The 16,789-nt window shown below is 34.8% G+C and overlaps 3 protein-coding genes and 1 long non-coding RNA gene across 5 annotated transcripts in view; 1 reads left to right on the top strand and 3 right to left on the bottom strand.

Moving 5' to 3' along the window:
* Nucleotides 1–409: 409 nt before the first annotated feature.
* On the bottom strand, nt 410–2,112 carry LOC111487334. 2 transcript variants are annotated; one of them, XM_023134718.1, is made up of 2 exons: nt 1,710–2,112; nt 410–1,448 (listed from the first exon to the last, which is right to left on the bottom strand). In XM_023134718.1, exons 1-2 carry the CDS (start codon nt 1,734–1,736, stop codon nt 1,095–1,097), a joined length of 381 nt encoding a protein of 126 aa, XP_022990486.1. In that variant the 5' UTR covers nt 1,737–2,112; the 3' UTR covers nt 410–1,094. The 2 variants fall into 2 exon arrangements, with proteins under 2 accessions (XP_022990486.1, XP_022990485.1); XM_023134717.1 differs by having other exon boundaries at nt 410–1,451; nt 1,710–1,888.
* A 1,874-nt stretch (nt 2,113–3,986) lies between these two features.
* LOC111487349 lies at nt 3,987–4,497 on the top strand. Its single transcript, XR_002719033.1, has 2 exons — nt 3,987–4,285; nt 4,446–4,497. It is a non-coding gene; the product is annotated as an uncharacterized LOC111487349 (long non-coding RNA).
* Nucleotides 4,498–5,501: 1,004 nt separating this feature from the next.
* LOC111487331 (40S ribosomal protein S17-4) lies at nt 5,502–7,027 on the bottom strand. The gene is made up of 2 exons (XM_023134714.1): nt 6,897–7,027; nt 5,502–6,178 (listed from the first exon to the last, which is right to left on the bottom strand). The coding sequence occupies exon 2, from the start codon at nt 6,159–6,161 to the stop codon at nt 5,736–5,738; it is 426 nt and encodes a 141-aa protein (XP_022990482.1). The 5' UTR covers nt 6,162–6,178; nt 6,897–7,027; the 3' UTR covers nt 5,502–5,735.
* Nucleotides 7,028–14,400: 7,373 nt separating this feature from the next.
* LOC111487575 (cationic amino acid transporter 6, chloroplastic-like) overlaps nt 14,401–16,789 on the bottom strand; it is a 4,126-nt gene continuing 1,737 nt past the window's right edge. Inside the window, exons 4-5 of the mRNA XM_023135025.1 lie at nt 16,418–16,640; nt 14,401–15,119 (exon numbers count right to left, since the gene is read on the bottom strand). Coding sequence (XP_022990793.1) covers nt 14,566–15,119; nt 16,418–16,640 — 777 coding nt within the window. The 3' untranslated portion in view covers nt 14,401–14,565. The remainder of the gene's footprint in view (nt 15,120–16,417; nt 16,641–16,789) is intronic.

Genomic DNA, 16,789 nt, shown 5'->3' with positions numbered 1-16,789 from the left:
GTCAATATATCGTGTGCAGTCACATAAAGATTGCTCTACTTTTAGTTATTGAATTTCTTTGGAACAATCAAAAGTAGACAATCCCGTGTAAGATTCGCATGAAACCCCTGCAATAGCCTTATTATCATCATTTCTCACTAGATTTTAGATGAGCGTAAGAGATGAAAGGTAGATAGAGCAAATCCCATTCAACGTACCAAACTATTCTTGCTATTGAACTTGAATTTGCATTGATATTGATTTTATATATGTAGTGAAGTTCAACTCTATCCTATAGTCCTTTGATTCCTTCCCTCGTGAACTTTAGTTTTCAAAGCCTTTAGTCTATAGAATGGTTTAATTTCAATCTTCAAAACGCTTTGGTTTTAGTCTTAAAACACGTTTAACTGCCTTTGTTTTAATCTCCAAAAGGAAAATAAATGAAGATTGATTAAGTTACACTCCCCGCCTCTGCAAGAACCTACTCATTATTGATGAATTTACCATATATGTACACCTTGAAAGGAAAATAAATGAAGAAATCAGAGCTTCAAAATCTAGAGTACTATACTGTGTTGAACTTCTGAAAATCCCTAAAAACAAGCATTATTTGGTTCAAGAAAGCAGCAAATATGGTAAAAAAGAAAAAAGAAAGATCAAGACAAGGTAGCCTGAATGAACTCACCAAGTCTATTGCTGAATTCTTTGTTCTTCTGAATACAGTTCTGGTTAATGAGCTCCAATGGCGATTTGTGAACACGACAAAGAGAATTTGCTGTTCCCAGCCTTAACAAAAAACAGAATGCACGGAAAAGCCTTCAACAGAGTAAATGCACAAAAAAAGAATGAACTCTGTGATTTGCCCAAAGAAAGGAAAATTTTTACTCTTTAACATCATAATCACAGTTAATATGTGAATTGGCCTTCTCAAAAGAAAGGAAAGAAAGCCAAACTACTGAGCAAAAAGATATAAATAAACCATATCTTTTATCAAATTCTGACTCCCCAAGTAATAAGATGGTGTAGGACACTAAGAAAAAAGGCAGAGGGTGCATCAGGTCAAGAGCATACTGGAGCATTTGAACACAAGCCACCATGTAAACTTCGTGCTCGAACTAGTTCCTTCTTGATCTCTTCACCTGATTTCGACGAAAAATGTCGAGCAAGTCATAGTTTTTGCATTTAGGGCATCTGGGATCTGCCTCTGTCACCATGACATAAAGGAGGCAACAAGTACATCCCATCACAATCAAAGACGAGCTTTCATCTCGAAGATTATTCTCCAAGTTTACATTTGACTCAACCTCAGCAGATACGCATGAGTCTTGAGATCTTGGGGACGACGATTTCGATTCATTAGATGATTTACCCCTTAAGTAGACCCCTGGAGGTGATAGTTTGAGATCCAAATATGCATTATTTTCACTAGGAGCCGTTCCTATATCCGCCGCAAGTTTTCTTTTAGTTTCCTTCTTTTGGAACTTTTTCCAGAACCACCAAACAAGAAATAGGAAATATATTAGAATTCACCAAAACATGCCTTGATTATGTGTTCATCTTTCCTTAATGGACTAAAGGATTCATTTGGGGAAAGGAAAGAGATCATAATCTTCCTGGTAAGGGAAAGACAACAAGATCAAAACAAAGACTACCAAAATCATTTGGCTATAATTGAATACGAGGAGGTCTTTGTCCCAGAGGTAAAAAAAATCGAACAGAGTATGATATACCTTGTTAGGAACTTCTGATTGCTTCATAGGTAGATTAGAATAACTGGACGAGGTTTGAAGAACAGGCGATTTGTCGAAGTCTTGATTAGTTGATCGACGACACTCAAGGACAACTCCTCAGAACTATGAACATGGCTCTCTAGGTTGCCACCACCACTCCTCAGATATCTAGTGGTTTTCTGAGGATTTGAAGCAAAACTGTGAGTAATGGTTTCTACAAATTTCCTCAATTTATATAAAAACAGAAGAAATAATAGTAAAGTTAATGCATGGATGCAAATCGGTATAGGTATACATAGATGCTCAATTGGAAATCTGTAAGCACAGATTGTTTCGTAAAAACAAATAAAACCAAGCGAACCGCAAGGAAATCACATGGTTAAGCTGTATTTAGGCAAGTGCTAAACCTACACAATTATAACATGTCGACCTGCGTGGATAATCACGTCGATTTAGCAACCGTTACAATGTTAGAAAGTAAAGTGATACGAGAAATTTCTAAAATGCAAAAGTTGGAAGATCTGATACTTCAATTAAAGACTCTGTGTTGTACAAGCAGATGGAAGTTAGCCTCTTTTAAGAGCATTCCAAAATAGACGAATTTGATTACCAAGAAAAGAAGCTATCACTTAAGTTCTTCTTGAAGTCGAGATGCTAAAATACAAAGAGTTAAAACAATAAATTAAATTCTATTGGAAATTGTGTAAACTATAAAACTTAAATATTCAATAGTAAAAGCAATAGCATAGAAACAATCACAATGATACCAACATGAAGAACCGAAACAAACCTCACATCGGTTGGAGAGAGGAACGGAACATTCCTTATAAGGGTGTAGAAACCTTTCCTTAATAGACGTGTTTTAAAACTGTGAAGTTGACGGCAATACATAACGGGCTAAAGTGGACGATATCTATTAGTGGTGTGCTTTGACTGTTACAAATGGTATTAGAGCTAGACATCGGGCAATATGCCAGCGAGGACGTTGGGACCCCAAAAGGGGTGGATTGTGAGATCTCACATTAGTTGGAGAAGAGAACGAAACATTTCTTACAAGGGAGGGTAAACCTCTCCCTAATAGACACGTTTTAAAATCGTGAAGCTAATGGCGATAAAGACAATATTTGCTAGTAGTGTGTTTGGGCTGTTACAAATGGTATTAAAGCCAGACAGCGGGCAGTGTGCCAGCAAGGGCACTGGCCCCTAAGAGAGTTGGATTGTGAGATCCAACATCGTTTGAAGAGTGGAATGCAACATTTCTTATAAAGGCATGAAAACCTCTCCCTAACAGATGCTTTTTAAAATCGTAAAGCTAACAGCAATACGTAGCGGGCTAAAAATATGTTCGAAGTGCACAGGAAGAATCCCTTCTATGCATAGGAGTGAAGGGCATTACAAGAAGTAAAGCTCCATTGTTATCTTCAACTCTCCCAAAAATATGATTCATCATTGATCAATTACAGTATATTAGTTAAGATATTCAAGGTATAGGAAGCCATTTTAAGGAAAATGTTTAAACATATGCTGTAATTTAGTTCTTCAAAGAAATTCACCATTTAAATCATATACAAAAAGAAGAGATTCCTTTGGTGCAAATATAGGAGCCAATCTGGTTCCATTATTGCTTGGTACAAAAACAATGAACATATCTGTCTTCTAGTGGAAAATGCTTGCTTACTTAACCTCTTGAAGAACAAAACAATAGAGATAAGATTGGTACCAAGAACAGAAGTTCTCCATCTAGGTTTTTCCTTGTTCAGCTTCACAATAACAGAGAGAAAACCTAGATCAATTTGTTTACTTCAAAAAAGAAAGAACAGAAGTAAAATGACGATAACAAAGCATCGAAAACTTGGCAATTAGAATAAGAACCTCAACAACCATGGTCACTATAGAAACGAAGACCTCTGTAACCGCCCAAGTCCACCACTAGCAGATATTGTCCTCTTTGGACTTTCTCTCAAGGTTTTTTAAAACGCGTCTGCTAGGAAGAAGTTTCCACACCCTTATAAAGGGTGTTTTGTTTTCCTCCCCTACCGATGTAGGATCTCACAACCTCCTTACGTATCAATCATATTTCCTAAATACTATCTATCATGATTGCTTTTAGTATTATCCATTAAGCATGTGAGATCCCACGTCGGTTGGAGAGGGGAACGAAGCATACCTTACGAGTATGTGCAAACCTCTCCCTAACAGACGCGTTTTAAAACCGTGAAGTTGACGGTGATACGTAACGAGCCAAAATGGACAATATCTACTAGCGGTGGCCTTGGGATGTTACAAGGCATCTACAATATTCAGCCTATTTTCCTTGAGAACGAATTCGGAAACAACTAACTTAGATACTCAAGGATTCTACAACTTGAAGCTTCTTGAATCTTATCAATGATATATCATTAAGGTTAATGAAAGAAGCACTGAATTCGAGAAGGACAAAAGTAACGTGGTAGATGCTAACAAGATATGTTATTTTCAGTTGCTTATCTTACAGAGATTAGTATAAATGGACTCAAGATATTACAAAATCTTCTCACATATCTTCATCAAAGAAAGATATCGACTGTAAGCGAAAGGTAAAATTTTCATACAGAATTTTACCCTCAAATGAATGATCCTAAATTCATATTTGAATCTTTAAATTAAGTTGTTTTCCTTTTTCTTCTCTGATTCTTGTGATACATTCATGTTTTTAGATCTCACATCCAGAAAGTTTAATGTTTCATGTTGATCCAGAAAATATTACATGATCAAAGATTCAAAGCACCCACCTGTTAGCACATTCCCCATGAGCTACAATCAAGGTCAAAATTATACCAGATGTTCATGTGAGAGCTCTCATATAAAACAAAACCAGGATTTCACAAGCTCATATCTCATCGAAATGCTACCATACTCATGATCAAAAGAAACAACGATTTCGAGGGGGTGTACCTTCTCCATCTCCGATTAACCAGTAGAATGCTGGCCATAGCACCATGGCCCTCCTCTCCTGGCCGACTTGACTGCCGGCGAGAAGCCATAAATGCCGACGGCCCAAAATTCCATGGTAACAAGTAAATTTGCAGGAATTGAAAGTTCCTTTTCTTCCCTTTCTTCACTTCCCTTTTCATTGTCTTGTACCATACTGAAAATCATTTGATAATGAAATATTGTGAATAAAACCACCCATTTCGTCGAGAACCCCAAATTTCCTTTTATCTTTAATTGCCAAATTTCCTTATTGTTATTAATATCATTATTATTATTAAAAATCACTACCTTCACAATGTTTTGTAATTAGGAGTCGAGTACAAAGATTTGGTCTCTTAAAATGTTGGTTAAGCTAATATGGATTTGGGTCTTTTAATGAAATTAGATTTTGCATAAAATCAAGTATATTAAGAAAAAGGTCCAATTTTCGGTGATTATTTTAGGAATAATTGTTCTTCATTGATGTGCTAGCACAACAATGGAGAACAATGATAGCACAAAATTCACAGGCTTATTGAAATTTCATTAGATCTCGATTTTAATCGACTTGATCACTTCCAATTGACCAAATTGTTCACTGAAAAGTAGAGATAAAAAGAACATTAGGAATAATCAAAAGAAGTATAAGGTTTAGAAATTGTTGTTAAATACTTGAAGAAATCAAGACAAAAGATACATTAAGAAAGTTTGAATACAAATTAAAAGACCAATCACTCCAAACATAATCTTTATCGAACGAATCCCACACGAACAATAGAACGAAATGCCTGATGAACAGAACAAACTAGAAAAGTGCATTATAAGTGGGGAATTGCAGCTGTGATGTATGACTAATAGCAAAATGTTAACTTCAGAAATATCAATACTTAAAACAAAAGTATCATCCATGTCCAGAATGATTTGAACATCCACTCAAAGTCAAAACTAAAAAGACAAGTACCAAATTTAAGGACAAATCTGAAGAGAACTAGCAACAAGAATGTCCATGGCCTTAAGATATTGAATAACAAAAAACTTCTAATTCCCAAAAGCAGTGGCGTAATCTTGATTACCTTAGTATCTCCTCGGGCCACCTGCACCCCTACCAAAAGCTTGGAGTGGAGCCATAGCCTGTGGCTCGACCTCAACGAGTCCAGGAATGTCTGACATGCCAAAAGCAGCAAGCATATCAAGTGTCTCCTTGTCAACCTTAATTTCATCAATCTTAATGGCTGATTCGTCTGGAACAAAATCCATACGACGTTCACGCTCTTCTTCTTGCAGCTTCAATGAGATGCCCCTGACTGGACCCTTCTGAATTCTCTTCATCAAGTGGGTTGAGAAACCAGCAATCTTGTTTCGGAGCCTCTTAGATGGGATGATCGCAACCTCTTCCAAGATCTTCTTGTTAGTGTGGAAATCCAGTGTCATTTTAGAGTAGTATCTCTCAATCACCTGGCGTGAAGATTTCTTCACAGTCTTGGTACGAACACGACCCATCTTCTACCAAACTTTACCTGGGAAAAACAATGAGAATCAGCAGCCTAACCTAGATTGAACGAGTTTTTCAACCACGAAAAGAGCTGACAGTGTCAAACAAAATCCTAAACATACATCCTAACGGTCTTAAGCTAGATCAAGAATCAATTCACTCAGTTCAAAACCCTTTGAATTTAGGTGGTATTTTTCCACACACAAGAACAATAACATGGACCTTGAATTCATTTTCATTTTTCCAACCCTGCTCTGCACTTGGAAGAAAAACTTAAGAACAACATTGATAAATAAAAACAGAAAATGCATAAACATCTTGTGACACGCATTTTGTAAAAAATGTATATCCAACATCAGGATCGGGTAACTACAAGCTTCTTAAAAACCATTGATCATCACAAAGAACATATAACCTCAAACATCTCCAAATCTAAAAGGGGTCATGATTCACAAAATAGCAACCAAAGTAAAATAAACGCCCGCAACATAACAATGGCGATAGATGCTTCTCTTTCTCATCAGAAACTGAACAGATTCACAAAACCTCTCAAAAAAATTCTGATAACTAAAAAAAAGAAAGAGGCAGAATGAATCTACGGTTAATTAAATTTTCAGAAACAGAAGAACTAAGGATGAATCCAACAAACTCGATAACTGAGAAACTCAACGTGAACAGAACATGCAACTATATACAAAGGCACATCAAGAAGAGAATTAGAAAATCCAGTTAGAAGAACGGACCTAGAAGGAGAGGACGAAAGGGTTCCGAAGAGTACAAGAGAGAGCGAAGTTGTGGTGCGGCCGCGACTTGAGAGAAAACCTAATGCGAGAAAGGGAGAGATATAAGAGACGGGCTACTTTAGGGTTTCTTGCCTCTGGAGTATGATTTCGTGTACTTTTCTTATCCTATCCATTCAGATTCTGCCACGTCACGTAATTGAACTCGGATTTGAATCTAACGGTTCACAATTTGTTTGTTTTTTTGCTCTTTCTTTATTAACGATTTACATTTATTTAGGAAAGGAAAAAATAAAATAATAAATATATAAGGAAAAATAAATAAATTTTTAGGGACCAAACGGTTATTAAACTCAATTTGAAGGTTAAAATATCAAATTAAAAAAAATTCAAGGACTAAAAGTGTAATTTTATTAATATATGAATTAGTTTCTTTTTCTAACCTTTTATATAATTTCTAAAGTGAAAATAAAGCTTTTAATTTTTTGAAAGTAGCTTTAAATTTTGGTTAAAATATCATTTTGTTCGTTATATTTTAAAATGTCTAGATTTAATTTTCATATATATTAACCTTTTTCTCTATAAATTTTAAAAATACATTCGCATTACGTCTCTCCTTACATGAAATTGCGCCCAAGTGGTTTGCCAGACATCATTAGTGACGATCATAACTTTGATTGTAAACCTACTCTGTCTTGACTCACGAGTGAATCTTCTCACTAACTTCTCTTTCTTAATAGAGAGCGGAGAGAAGTTAGTGAGAAGAGAGTGGAACAGCCAAATCCACCGCCCACTTAGATGATGTATTCTTTGGGCTTTCCCTTATGGGTTTCCCTTCAAGCTTTAAAATGTGTCTATTAGAGAGAGGTTTCTCCACTTTTATAAAGATTTTCACATCTTTATAAACAATGCTTCATGCGAACACAATTGTTGAAATAACACAAGAATAGAGAGCATAGGAACGATTCTTCAAAATAGTGAAATTTGTTGGTATCCCTTACTATTACATCTCTATGAACAAATCTCGAGGCAAGATTAGCTTCATAAAATAGTGGCTGTGGACCGAGCTTCTCGTTATGAAACCACATTTTGCATAAACATCATTCAGATACATCGCCCCCTAAACAGAAAAGGCACGAGGCAGCTGACATTCAGAAAGAGCATGTTTTGCTGCACATATGCAAAGAACACTCGAACACAAACCTCCTCCAGAGTGGTATGATATTATCTACTTTGAGCATAAGCTTTTATGGTTTTGCTTTTGGTTTTCCCAAAATGCCTCATGAGATGTATTCCTTACTTATAAACTCATAATCATCCCCTTAATTAGACAATGTGGGACTCCTTCCCAACAATCCTCCCTCGAACAAAGTACACCATAGAGTCTCCCATGAGACCTGTGGAGACCTCGAACAGCCTTCCCTTAATTGAGGCTCGACTCCTTCTCTGGAGCCCTCAAACAAAGTACATCCTTTATTTGACACTAAAGAGGATTCTATTGACATGGCCAAGTTAAAAGCATGCCTCTAACACCAAATTAAGAACTCGACTCTCCCCATAATGGTATAATATTGCCTACTTTGAGCATAAACTCTCATGACTTTGCCTTTGGTTTCCCGAAAAAGTCTTACACCAATGGAGATGTATTCCTTACTTATAAACTCATGATCAACCCTTTAATTAGCTAGCGTGGGACTCCTTCCCAACAATTCTCAACCGTGAATTCACTAGAAGGGTTCCTTCTCTTTGCATCTTTGGTGAAAGACCAAGAGCCTCATTCTCCTCACCATTATGAGTAAGCTGACCCAATCATGGTGTTCCACTACACAAAACTTCGGCTGGGCATTTCATCAAACAGTTGCCGTGCAACATCAACTAATGACAATATCTGACGTTAATGTATCGTCGTGCAATCCCCTAAGAAGAACTTAGGCATGGCAAACCTTCCCTTGCAAGAACAATCGACATTGGATTCAACAATGGATATGACGATGCAAGAAATCGAAAGAGCCTCTTCTCTTCGTATCTTCCTGAATTTTCTGCAAAATGGCAAACATGGAGAAAACCGATTAAATTGTTACGAAGAACATCTCAGGCAGCTTCATCGACAGCTATAGAAACAAAAATTCCAGTTTAGATGTTGCATTGAGAGAAAGAATCTTTAATGGTTGATTATGAACAGTTTCCAGAGAACGCAAACAAATTGTTGAACTGTTGTTTGAATCCTTTTCTACTCTGATTTTTCAAACAAGATACCCATCGCTTGATCCTCGCGGATTATTAATGGGCTGGGTTTGCATTTAGCTTTGAACTGATTGATGGATCAAATGAAATGGATCGTTAATAATTAGCTAAATTCGAAGATGGAGATGACTTCACCCCATTTCAAATTTTCGTTTGATTTTTTAAATATCTTAATTTTATTAAATGAATAAAAAAATTTATTTAAAACCTCCACCAATACTTTCTAAGATAGGTTTTTTCTTATTAAAATTCAATAAATAAAAATTAAAATAAAATAAAAAAAAACTTGAATAAACATTACCAATGTTATGCTATTTTAGTTACTTTTAAATTTTAGATTTTAATTATTTTACTCTCAATAAATTTTAATCTTTCAAATCTTACTTTTAAAACTTTCTTTCGAAATTTCTCCGCTCCCGTTTTCTAAAACTTTCTTCTTATATCAGAGCCAGAGGTTCGAATATACCTAACTTGATCGTAAGTGGCACAAGAACGAATCAGCTTAACTCACTTGTTGCTGGAAAGTGAGTGATAACCAGAATTTGACATTTGAATATATGAAAATTGTGAGATCTCATATTGATTAGAGAGAGACAGACAGCTATACGTCCATTCAATGAATTTTCCTTTCAATGAATTGAACGATAGACTCGAGCTCTTGCAAAGACTAAGATATCTCCATTCAATGAATTTTCCTTTCAAATAATTTTTAATAGATAATTTTCATTTTTTAATATAATTTCTATTAAAAAAACACAAAACATGATAAGAAAAGAAACCACTACAAGTAGAGTAAGATTCGGATTAGCTTCTTGATCAAATATCTCAAGGCAATAACATTGTTTGAGATTCGAATCACTCCACAAGCAAGATCGATCATGTCTAGCTTGAATGATTCTTGTTGATCAAATATCTCAAGGCAAGAACACTTGCTTGAGATTCGAATCACTCTACAAGCAAGATCGATCATGTCTAGCTTGAATGATTCTTGTTGATCAAATATCTCAAGGCAAGAACACTTGCTTGAGATTCGAATCACTCCACAAACAAGATTGATCATGTCGAGCTTGAATGATTCTACATGCAACCTAAACTACATAGAATTGCAAAGAAACTTAGCCATTGGCTGAGCACAAATGCTTCTATTTACTATATTTTTCAAGTCTCTTACACATACAACATACATGGCTTTATATAGCCTCAAAATGAAACTACTAAAGTCATTCCAAGAGTTGTAACATTCATACTTAATGGCCATAATTAACCATTATGTAATTGTAACCTATAGTAAATAAAGTCTTAAAATACATAAATGAAATACAATAACTCTAAATTGTAACCCACCCAAAATTTATAACAATCAAACTTCATTCTTCTTCAATGTGGCATGAATTGAAACATCTTTTGATAATTTTGACAACCTTTTCTTCACATCTTCATTGAAGTATATTGTATGATTGATGTCTTTTGGTTCATATCATTCTCCACTTCTTCAAGAGGATTCGTCCTCGAATCTATTTGTGAAACTTTGCTGCAAAAAATAAGTTATGGAAATACAAAGGACCTCACAACACTCTCTCACGTGTATACACTCAAGGAATTTTAGGCCACTCTTTTTAAACTCAGTTACACAAATGAAGCTCTCATTCTCACCTCTCAAAATTTGAAATAGAGCAAAGATTGAATTTTGAATTCTGGGTCGATTAAAAACTAAAAGGATAAAAATAAATAAAAATCAAATTGAAAAAAAAAAATGCAAAGGAAACATATATCCGATCTTGAGCCTGAAGCTCTGATACCAAATGATAAGATAAGGAACCACTACAAGGGGAGTAAGATTCGGATTACCTTGTTGATCGAATATCTCAAGGCAAGAACACTTGTTTGAGATTCGAATCACTCCACAAGCAAGATCGATCATGTCTAGCTTGAATGATTCTTGTTGATCAAATATCTCAAGGCAAGAACACTTGCTTGAGATTCGAATCACTCCACAAACAAGATTGATCATGTCGAGCTTGAATGATTCTACATGCAACCTAAACTACATAGAATTGCAAAGAAACTTAGCCATTGGCTGAGCACAAATGCTTCTATTTACTATATTTTTCAAGTCTCTTACACATACAACATACATGGCTTTATATAGCCTCAAAATGAAACTATTAAAGGCATTTCAGGAGTTGTAACATTCCTACTTAATGACCATAATTAACCATTATGTAATTGTAACATATAGTAAATAAAGTCTTAAAATACATAAATGAAATACAATAACTCTAAATTGTAACCCACCCAAAATTTATAACAATCAAACTGTAGCATGAATTGAAACATCTTTTGATAATTTTGACTACACTTTCTTCACTTTTCTTCACATCTTCGTTGAAGTATATTGTATGATTGATGTCTTTTGGTTCATATCAAAACATCTCTCTCTTGTTCTCTCTTTATATTAAAATATTATATCTTCAAACGTGACAAATTAACATCGGACCATCTTTACCAATTTAAACCTAATTCAACTGATTAAAAATTAAAAAAAAAAAACATTTTCTTTATTAAAAATTAAAAAAAAAAATCATTTTCAATCCCCACTTGCAATTACTCACCATAACATATATTCCCTCATACCCCACTCCCACACAATTATTTATATATATATATATATATATTCACAAGTTGGGATTTAATACTTGATCCTATCATCAAATAAACTTTTAAGTCAACCGAAAGTGGAAAAAAAATTAAATAAATAGAGGGAAAAAAAATTAAAATATTTTTTTTTATAATTTTATCGATATATTTTAAATATCTAAATTTAATCACTAATTTTAAGATTTAGTAAAGTGTTGGGATTAAAATGAAATAAATTTAAAATATTTAAATTAAGAAAATAAAAAATCTTATTTTTTAAAACAATTTCTTCACCTTTAGCATTATATTTATTATTATTATTATTTAATTAAAATAAAAAAAATAAAAACTAAAGTCAAATGGGGTTTGAGAATAGAGGAGAAGGAAAAAAAAGTAGTGAATGATTACCAGTTGTGGTGGGAAAAAGCCTCAAATGGCTTCTAGTGGGTTTCTTGGGTCGATTTCATGTGTGCTTGGCTCGAAAAACTCGATCAGCTCAACTCAATTCGTATTATTTAGATCGAATTATCAATTGAGTTATATTAATTTATAATTATTTTTTAATAATTAAATAAAATAGTTGAACAATTCGAACCCGCTCAACGTAACTCAATTCAAATATTTTGTGGTTAGGTTGAGTTGGGGTTTGGTTTAAAAAATTTATAATCCGAACAATCGTCTAGAAAATGTCTGACACCCGAGGTTTGAGATAGACAAATTTACAACCATTTAAAAAATTAAAATATATATTTTTATTTGTTTGTTTTCATAATGGAAAAAGGCTGAGTCACTTTGTGACATGGAATTTTGGAGTTTTATGCATACCATTGTCACGCGCATTTTTCTATTATAAAAATAACGATATTCATAAGGTCAATATCATGAGTTTTAAATAATAAATTAATTATGAGTAATTTTTTTAAAAAAAATGACATTTATTTTGATAAAACAATAATTTATTTTTTTACTATCTCTTAAATAAAACAACAAAATCACCATAAAAACCACTTAGAAAATACAAAATTAAAAAAAAATCTTATAATTGAATAAATAAATAAAACTTTAGAATAAAGTATTCGAGTTAAAGATATAATTATTCAAAAATATATATATTAAATTAACGTCGCTCGAGTATTATTTTTTAAAAATAATGCGTATAATAATAATAGATGGTCCTAAAGAATAAATATTTATGATCGAATAAAAAGGTTAGAACTCGATTACAAGTTGGACGTGAAAAGTGGCCGAGCCAAAATTCTCTTATTAAATTAGAATTTTTGTGAATTAGAAGCAAGCCATGGGGAGATTCAAAAAAAAAAAAAAAAAATTGTGGATTTTTCTCTTTCTCTCTCCAAAAAATGTAGTCGTTCTTTCCATTTTTGCCCCTCCTTTTTTCTCTTGAAAGTAGTGGTTAGTGTTGATTTAAGGAGGGGTAAAGCGTCATTTTAAGTCCTTATGGTTTCGGTCTAGACCTTGTCATGGCGTCGACTTTTTTTTTTTTTTAGTTTAATGACGTATGGAGGTGACAAACCCTAAGTATAACTCGACTAGTTTATACACGTATTATTTATCAGAGATTTGAATCTCTTGCTTTCACGTGTTGTGAACTAAAAAAATGTACGGGAGTGGAATGACTGAAACTTATGGTGATATCTTGGTTGAGGGCATGTGTTTAGGTCGAAGGCATATATCCTAAAGAATTGGGTTGTGTTTAGGTTGGTTCTTATAGGATCGACGTTGTTATTAGATGTTAATAGCTTTCTTATGATATATTTTCCTTCATGGTGGAGAAAATACGTGAGTTTTGGGATTGAAAATTTTGAAGACGGTTCTCCCTAGTTTCTACTCGGCTCAAACCCTAAAATAATCAGTGTGATTCAACATTATGTACAAAACATCATTTTTCCTGTACAAGTCTAAGCCCACTGCTAATAGATATTGTCCACTTTGACCTGTTACGTATTATTGTCTGCCTCCCGATTTTAAAACGCATCTACCCTTTGAAGGAATGTTTCGTTCCCCTCTCCAACCGATATGGGATCTCACAATCCACTCCCCTTGGGAGCCAGCGTCCTCGTTGGCACACTGCCCGATGTCTAGCTTTGATACCATTTGTAACAATTCAAACCCACTACTAACAGATATTGTCCGTTACATATCACCGTCAATCTCACGGTTTTTAAACATGCCTAGTAATTAGAGGTTTCCATACTTTTATAAAAAAAATGTTTCGTTCCCCTCTTCGATCGACGTGAGATCTCACATTTTACACCTCTATCTATCATGCCCAACAAGCACATCACATAAGATCGAAACTATGAACATATAATAACAACAAGATCGCTTATTAAATTTAAACCGAATCATAAGGATTATAGCTTTTAAAACCATACTAAATAAAATATCATTAATTTAGCTAAAAAAGAGTATAATATTGCAAAAATGGGTCTACGTAAACACTTGCTCAATGTCAACATCCACTCTCTCCTTTAAATAAATGCTTACGAACTCCCTTCTAAGTGTTTGTGAAAAGTCCTCAACCAACGTGAATACTATGGATTCTCTCAATTGTATAAACAAAACCCACTCACCTTCTTTCCCGATCGTCAAATATATCATCGATTAAGAGATTAAATCAAAGATTCAGAATTCTCGTCCCACTCGTTGAACTAAAAAAATCATTTTAGTTCCCATAAACTATATTTATAGCTTTCCACTTTTGGAACACCTCTCTTCGACACTTTATACAATAAGGTTTTAATTTGTCGGGTAAAAGAAACAATCACATAAACTATACTTTGAAGTTGTTTTGTAATTCTGGAATCTCCCCATTTTTTACGAATAGGGAGTCGTCTCCTTCAGCATCTGAGCTTGAATGGACACCATACAACACATAAACAAGCACGACGAGGATCGAAAAGAACACGAATCTTACATAGGACGTGCCATCGAGGGACCCCAACAAGAACAAGTTTAGGAAGATTGATGCACAAGGTATCCATGGCATCAAGGGGACGCCCCAGAATTCAGGTTTCCGTGCTTGAGGTACCACGCAATTGAATATTAGCGAGACAACGATGGCGACGATGGCAGTGACGGTGAGTAGGGCAGTTTTGGCCCTCCCTGGAGTTACAAAGTGCCATATGAGAGTGAATATAATAGCGGTGAGTGAGAATGAGCAGAGGAATGATAGCGTTGGTTGTGGCTTGGTGCTCCCTATCACCACATAACGTCGGAAAATAATAGCATTGGCGACCATGTAGAACACAAAGAGTGTACCAATGCATACAAAGTTGAGTAGGACATCAAGGTCAACGAAAAGAGCGATCACAGCCGTAAAAATCCCTGAATCAAACCAATAAAAATTGATTTAAACAACAGGAAATTAAGGAATTTGTGCAGAGTCTCAATAATTGTAGTGGATAAAGTGACAGCATAGATGAAGAAACTTGATTCTTATCGAAATATGATCGGTCATTTTCAAAATTGGGTTAAACCAAAGAGATATATCCTGCAGTTGAGTTGAGCCAATCTAGACCACCTATCTCTTACCGTGTAAATATTTACACACAGCTTGTGAAAACCTTGTCTTGTGTTAAGGCTCAACATAAATCAAAAGGGAAGAAGAAACTCTACAAAAGATTCATACGAGACCATCACACGGTCGACGCAACACAACAATACAGGACATCCCATGATTCATACGAGACCATCCCTATCAGTAGCATTTTAATAAAAGGAGAAGTTTGAAAGGGGAAGCCCGAAAAGATAATATCTACTAGCAGTGGACTTGAAGCGGTGGGCTTGAACGGTTACATGAAAGCAACCCACCTCCTTGTAGTTGTTTTTATTTTTAATTTCCCTTAAGAACGAAACACAAGAAAAGTGCAAGAAAACAGTTAGAAAAGGCTGTATCTTTCATTTTCCATGGTGTTGAAACAAGAAGACCGCCAAGTGTTTTATATACAAATTCCTTGATTTTTCCTCGAAACACAGAAGATGCCTGTGAAGCCATGACAAAAGTGTTGCTATCCTATAAAAGTTTAAAAACTCTCTCCCACCATCTTAACAATATCTATTGCTCTAAACCATTATGAACCACAAGGCACAAACTAATGCAAGAGTTTACTTCACCAAAACCCTCTCTATCTCTCTCACTGTCTTGGGTTTTAGCCATTGATTTCATGCTATAAGTGGTGAGGTCCCACTTTTTTTTTTTTCTTTCAAATAATTATCATGATAATTAATAAATCAAATATAAAAAAGGTCTCCTTCTAGTTCCACCAAAACCATGGCCCCAAAAGATTTCTTTCCCTCTATCCAAACACTCCCATTTGGAACAGCAGATTCTCAAGGCCCCCTTCAACGTTGAAAGGAAGAGCATTCGCGAACAAGAAAAATAAATCTCGTTCATAAGGTTAAAAGGTTAGATGTCAATTTGCATAGCTCACCTAATCGGATTAATCTATGAATTCTGAACCAATAAATCAGATATTCAAATTCTTTTCCAGTCATGATGGTTCAATTGTATAAAAATTGAAACTAGAAAATATATATTTGGTATAATTTAATACATGATAATAGCTCATTGGCGTAATTTAAAAGATTAAATGTTGAAAGTGAGTAGGGTTAAAATGAGTTACCAAGAAAGGCGGAGGCGTTGAGAGGGGTGGAGGTTTTGGGATGGACCTCGGCGAACCAAGCAGGGACCACTCTGGACCGTCCAATGACGCACATGTATCGAGCCTGCCCCATCATCGCCACCAGCAGCGACGTCAATATCCCGAAACTTGCTCCGCCCCCGATCACGTTCGACACCCACTTCCACCTCGCAAACGCCTCCGCGAGCGGCGCCTCCGCCTTGATCTGCCGCAACCACGTACAAAGTTGTTTCAATGTAATCAACACCGATTTCCCTCAACTGTAAATCAGACTGTACGAATTTGTATTTTTGTGCTTTTTTTTTTTTTTTTTTTTTTTTTTTTTTTTTTTTTTTTTTTTTTTTTTTTTTTTTT

Source organism: Cucurbita maxima, unplaced genomic scaffold (genome assembly GCF_002738345.1).
Source record: "Cucurbita maxima cultivar Rimu unplaced genomic scaffold, Cmax_1.0 Cma_Scf00012, whole genome shotgun sequence".
Lineage (NCBI taxonomy): Eukaryota > Viridiplantae > Streptophyta > Magnoliopsida > Cucurbitales > Cucurbitaceae > Cucurbita > Cucurbita maxima.
This window is presented reverse-complemented; position numbering and strand designations above follow the sequence as displayed.

Excerpts from the sequence above, each read along its gene's own strand:
- LOC111487334 (XM_023134717.1), bottom strand. The coding sequence starts at position 1,736 with ATGAAGCAATCAGAAGTTCCTAACAAG. Across the intron at positions 1,452-1,709 it reads AATCAGAAGTTCCTAACAAG|AAGGAAACTAAAAGAAAACT; the intron begins GTATATCATACT and ends AAGTTCCAAAAG.
- LOC111487331 (XM_023134714.1), bottom strand. The coding sequence starts at position 6,161 with ATGGGTCGTGTTCGTACCAAGACTGTGAAGAAATCTTCACGCCAGGTG.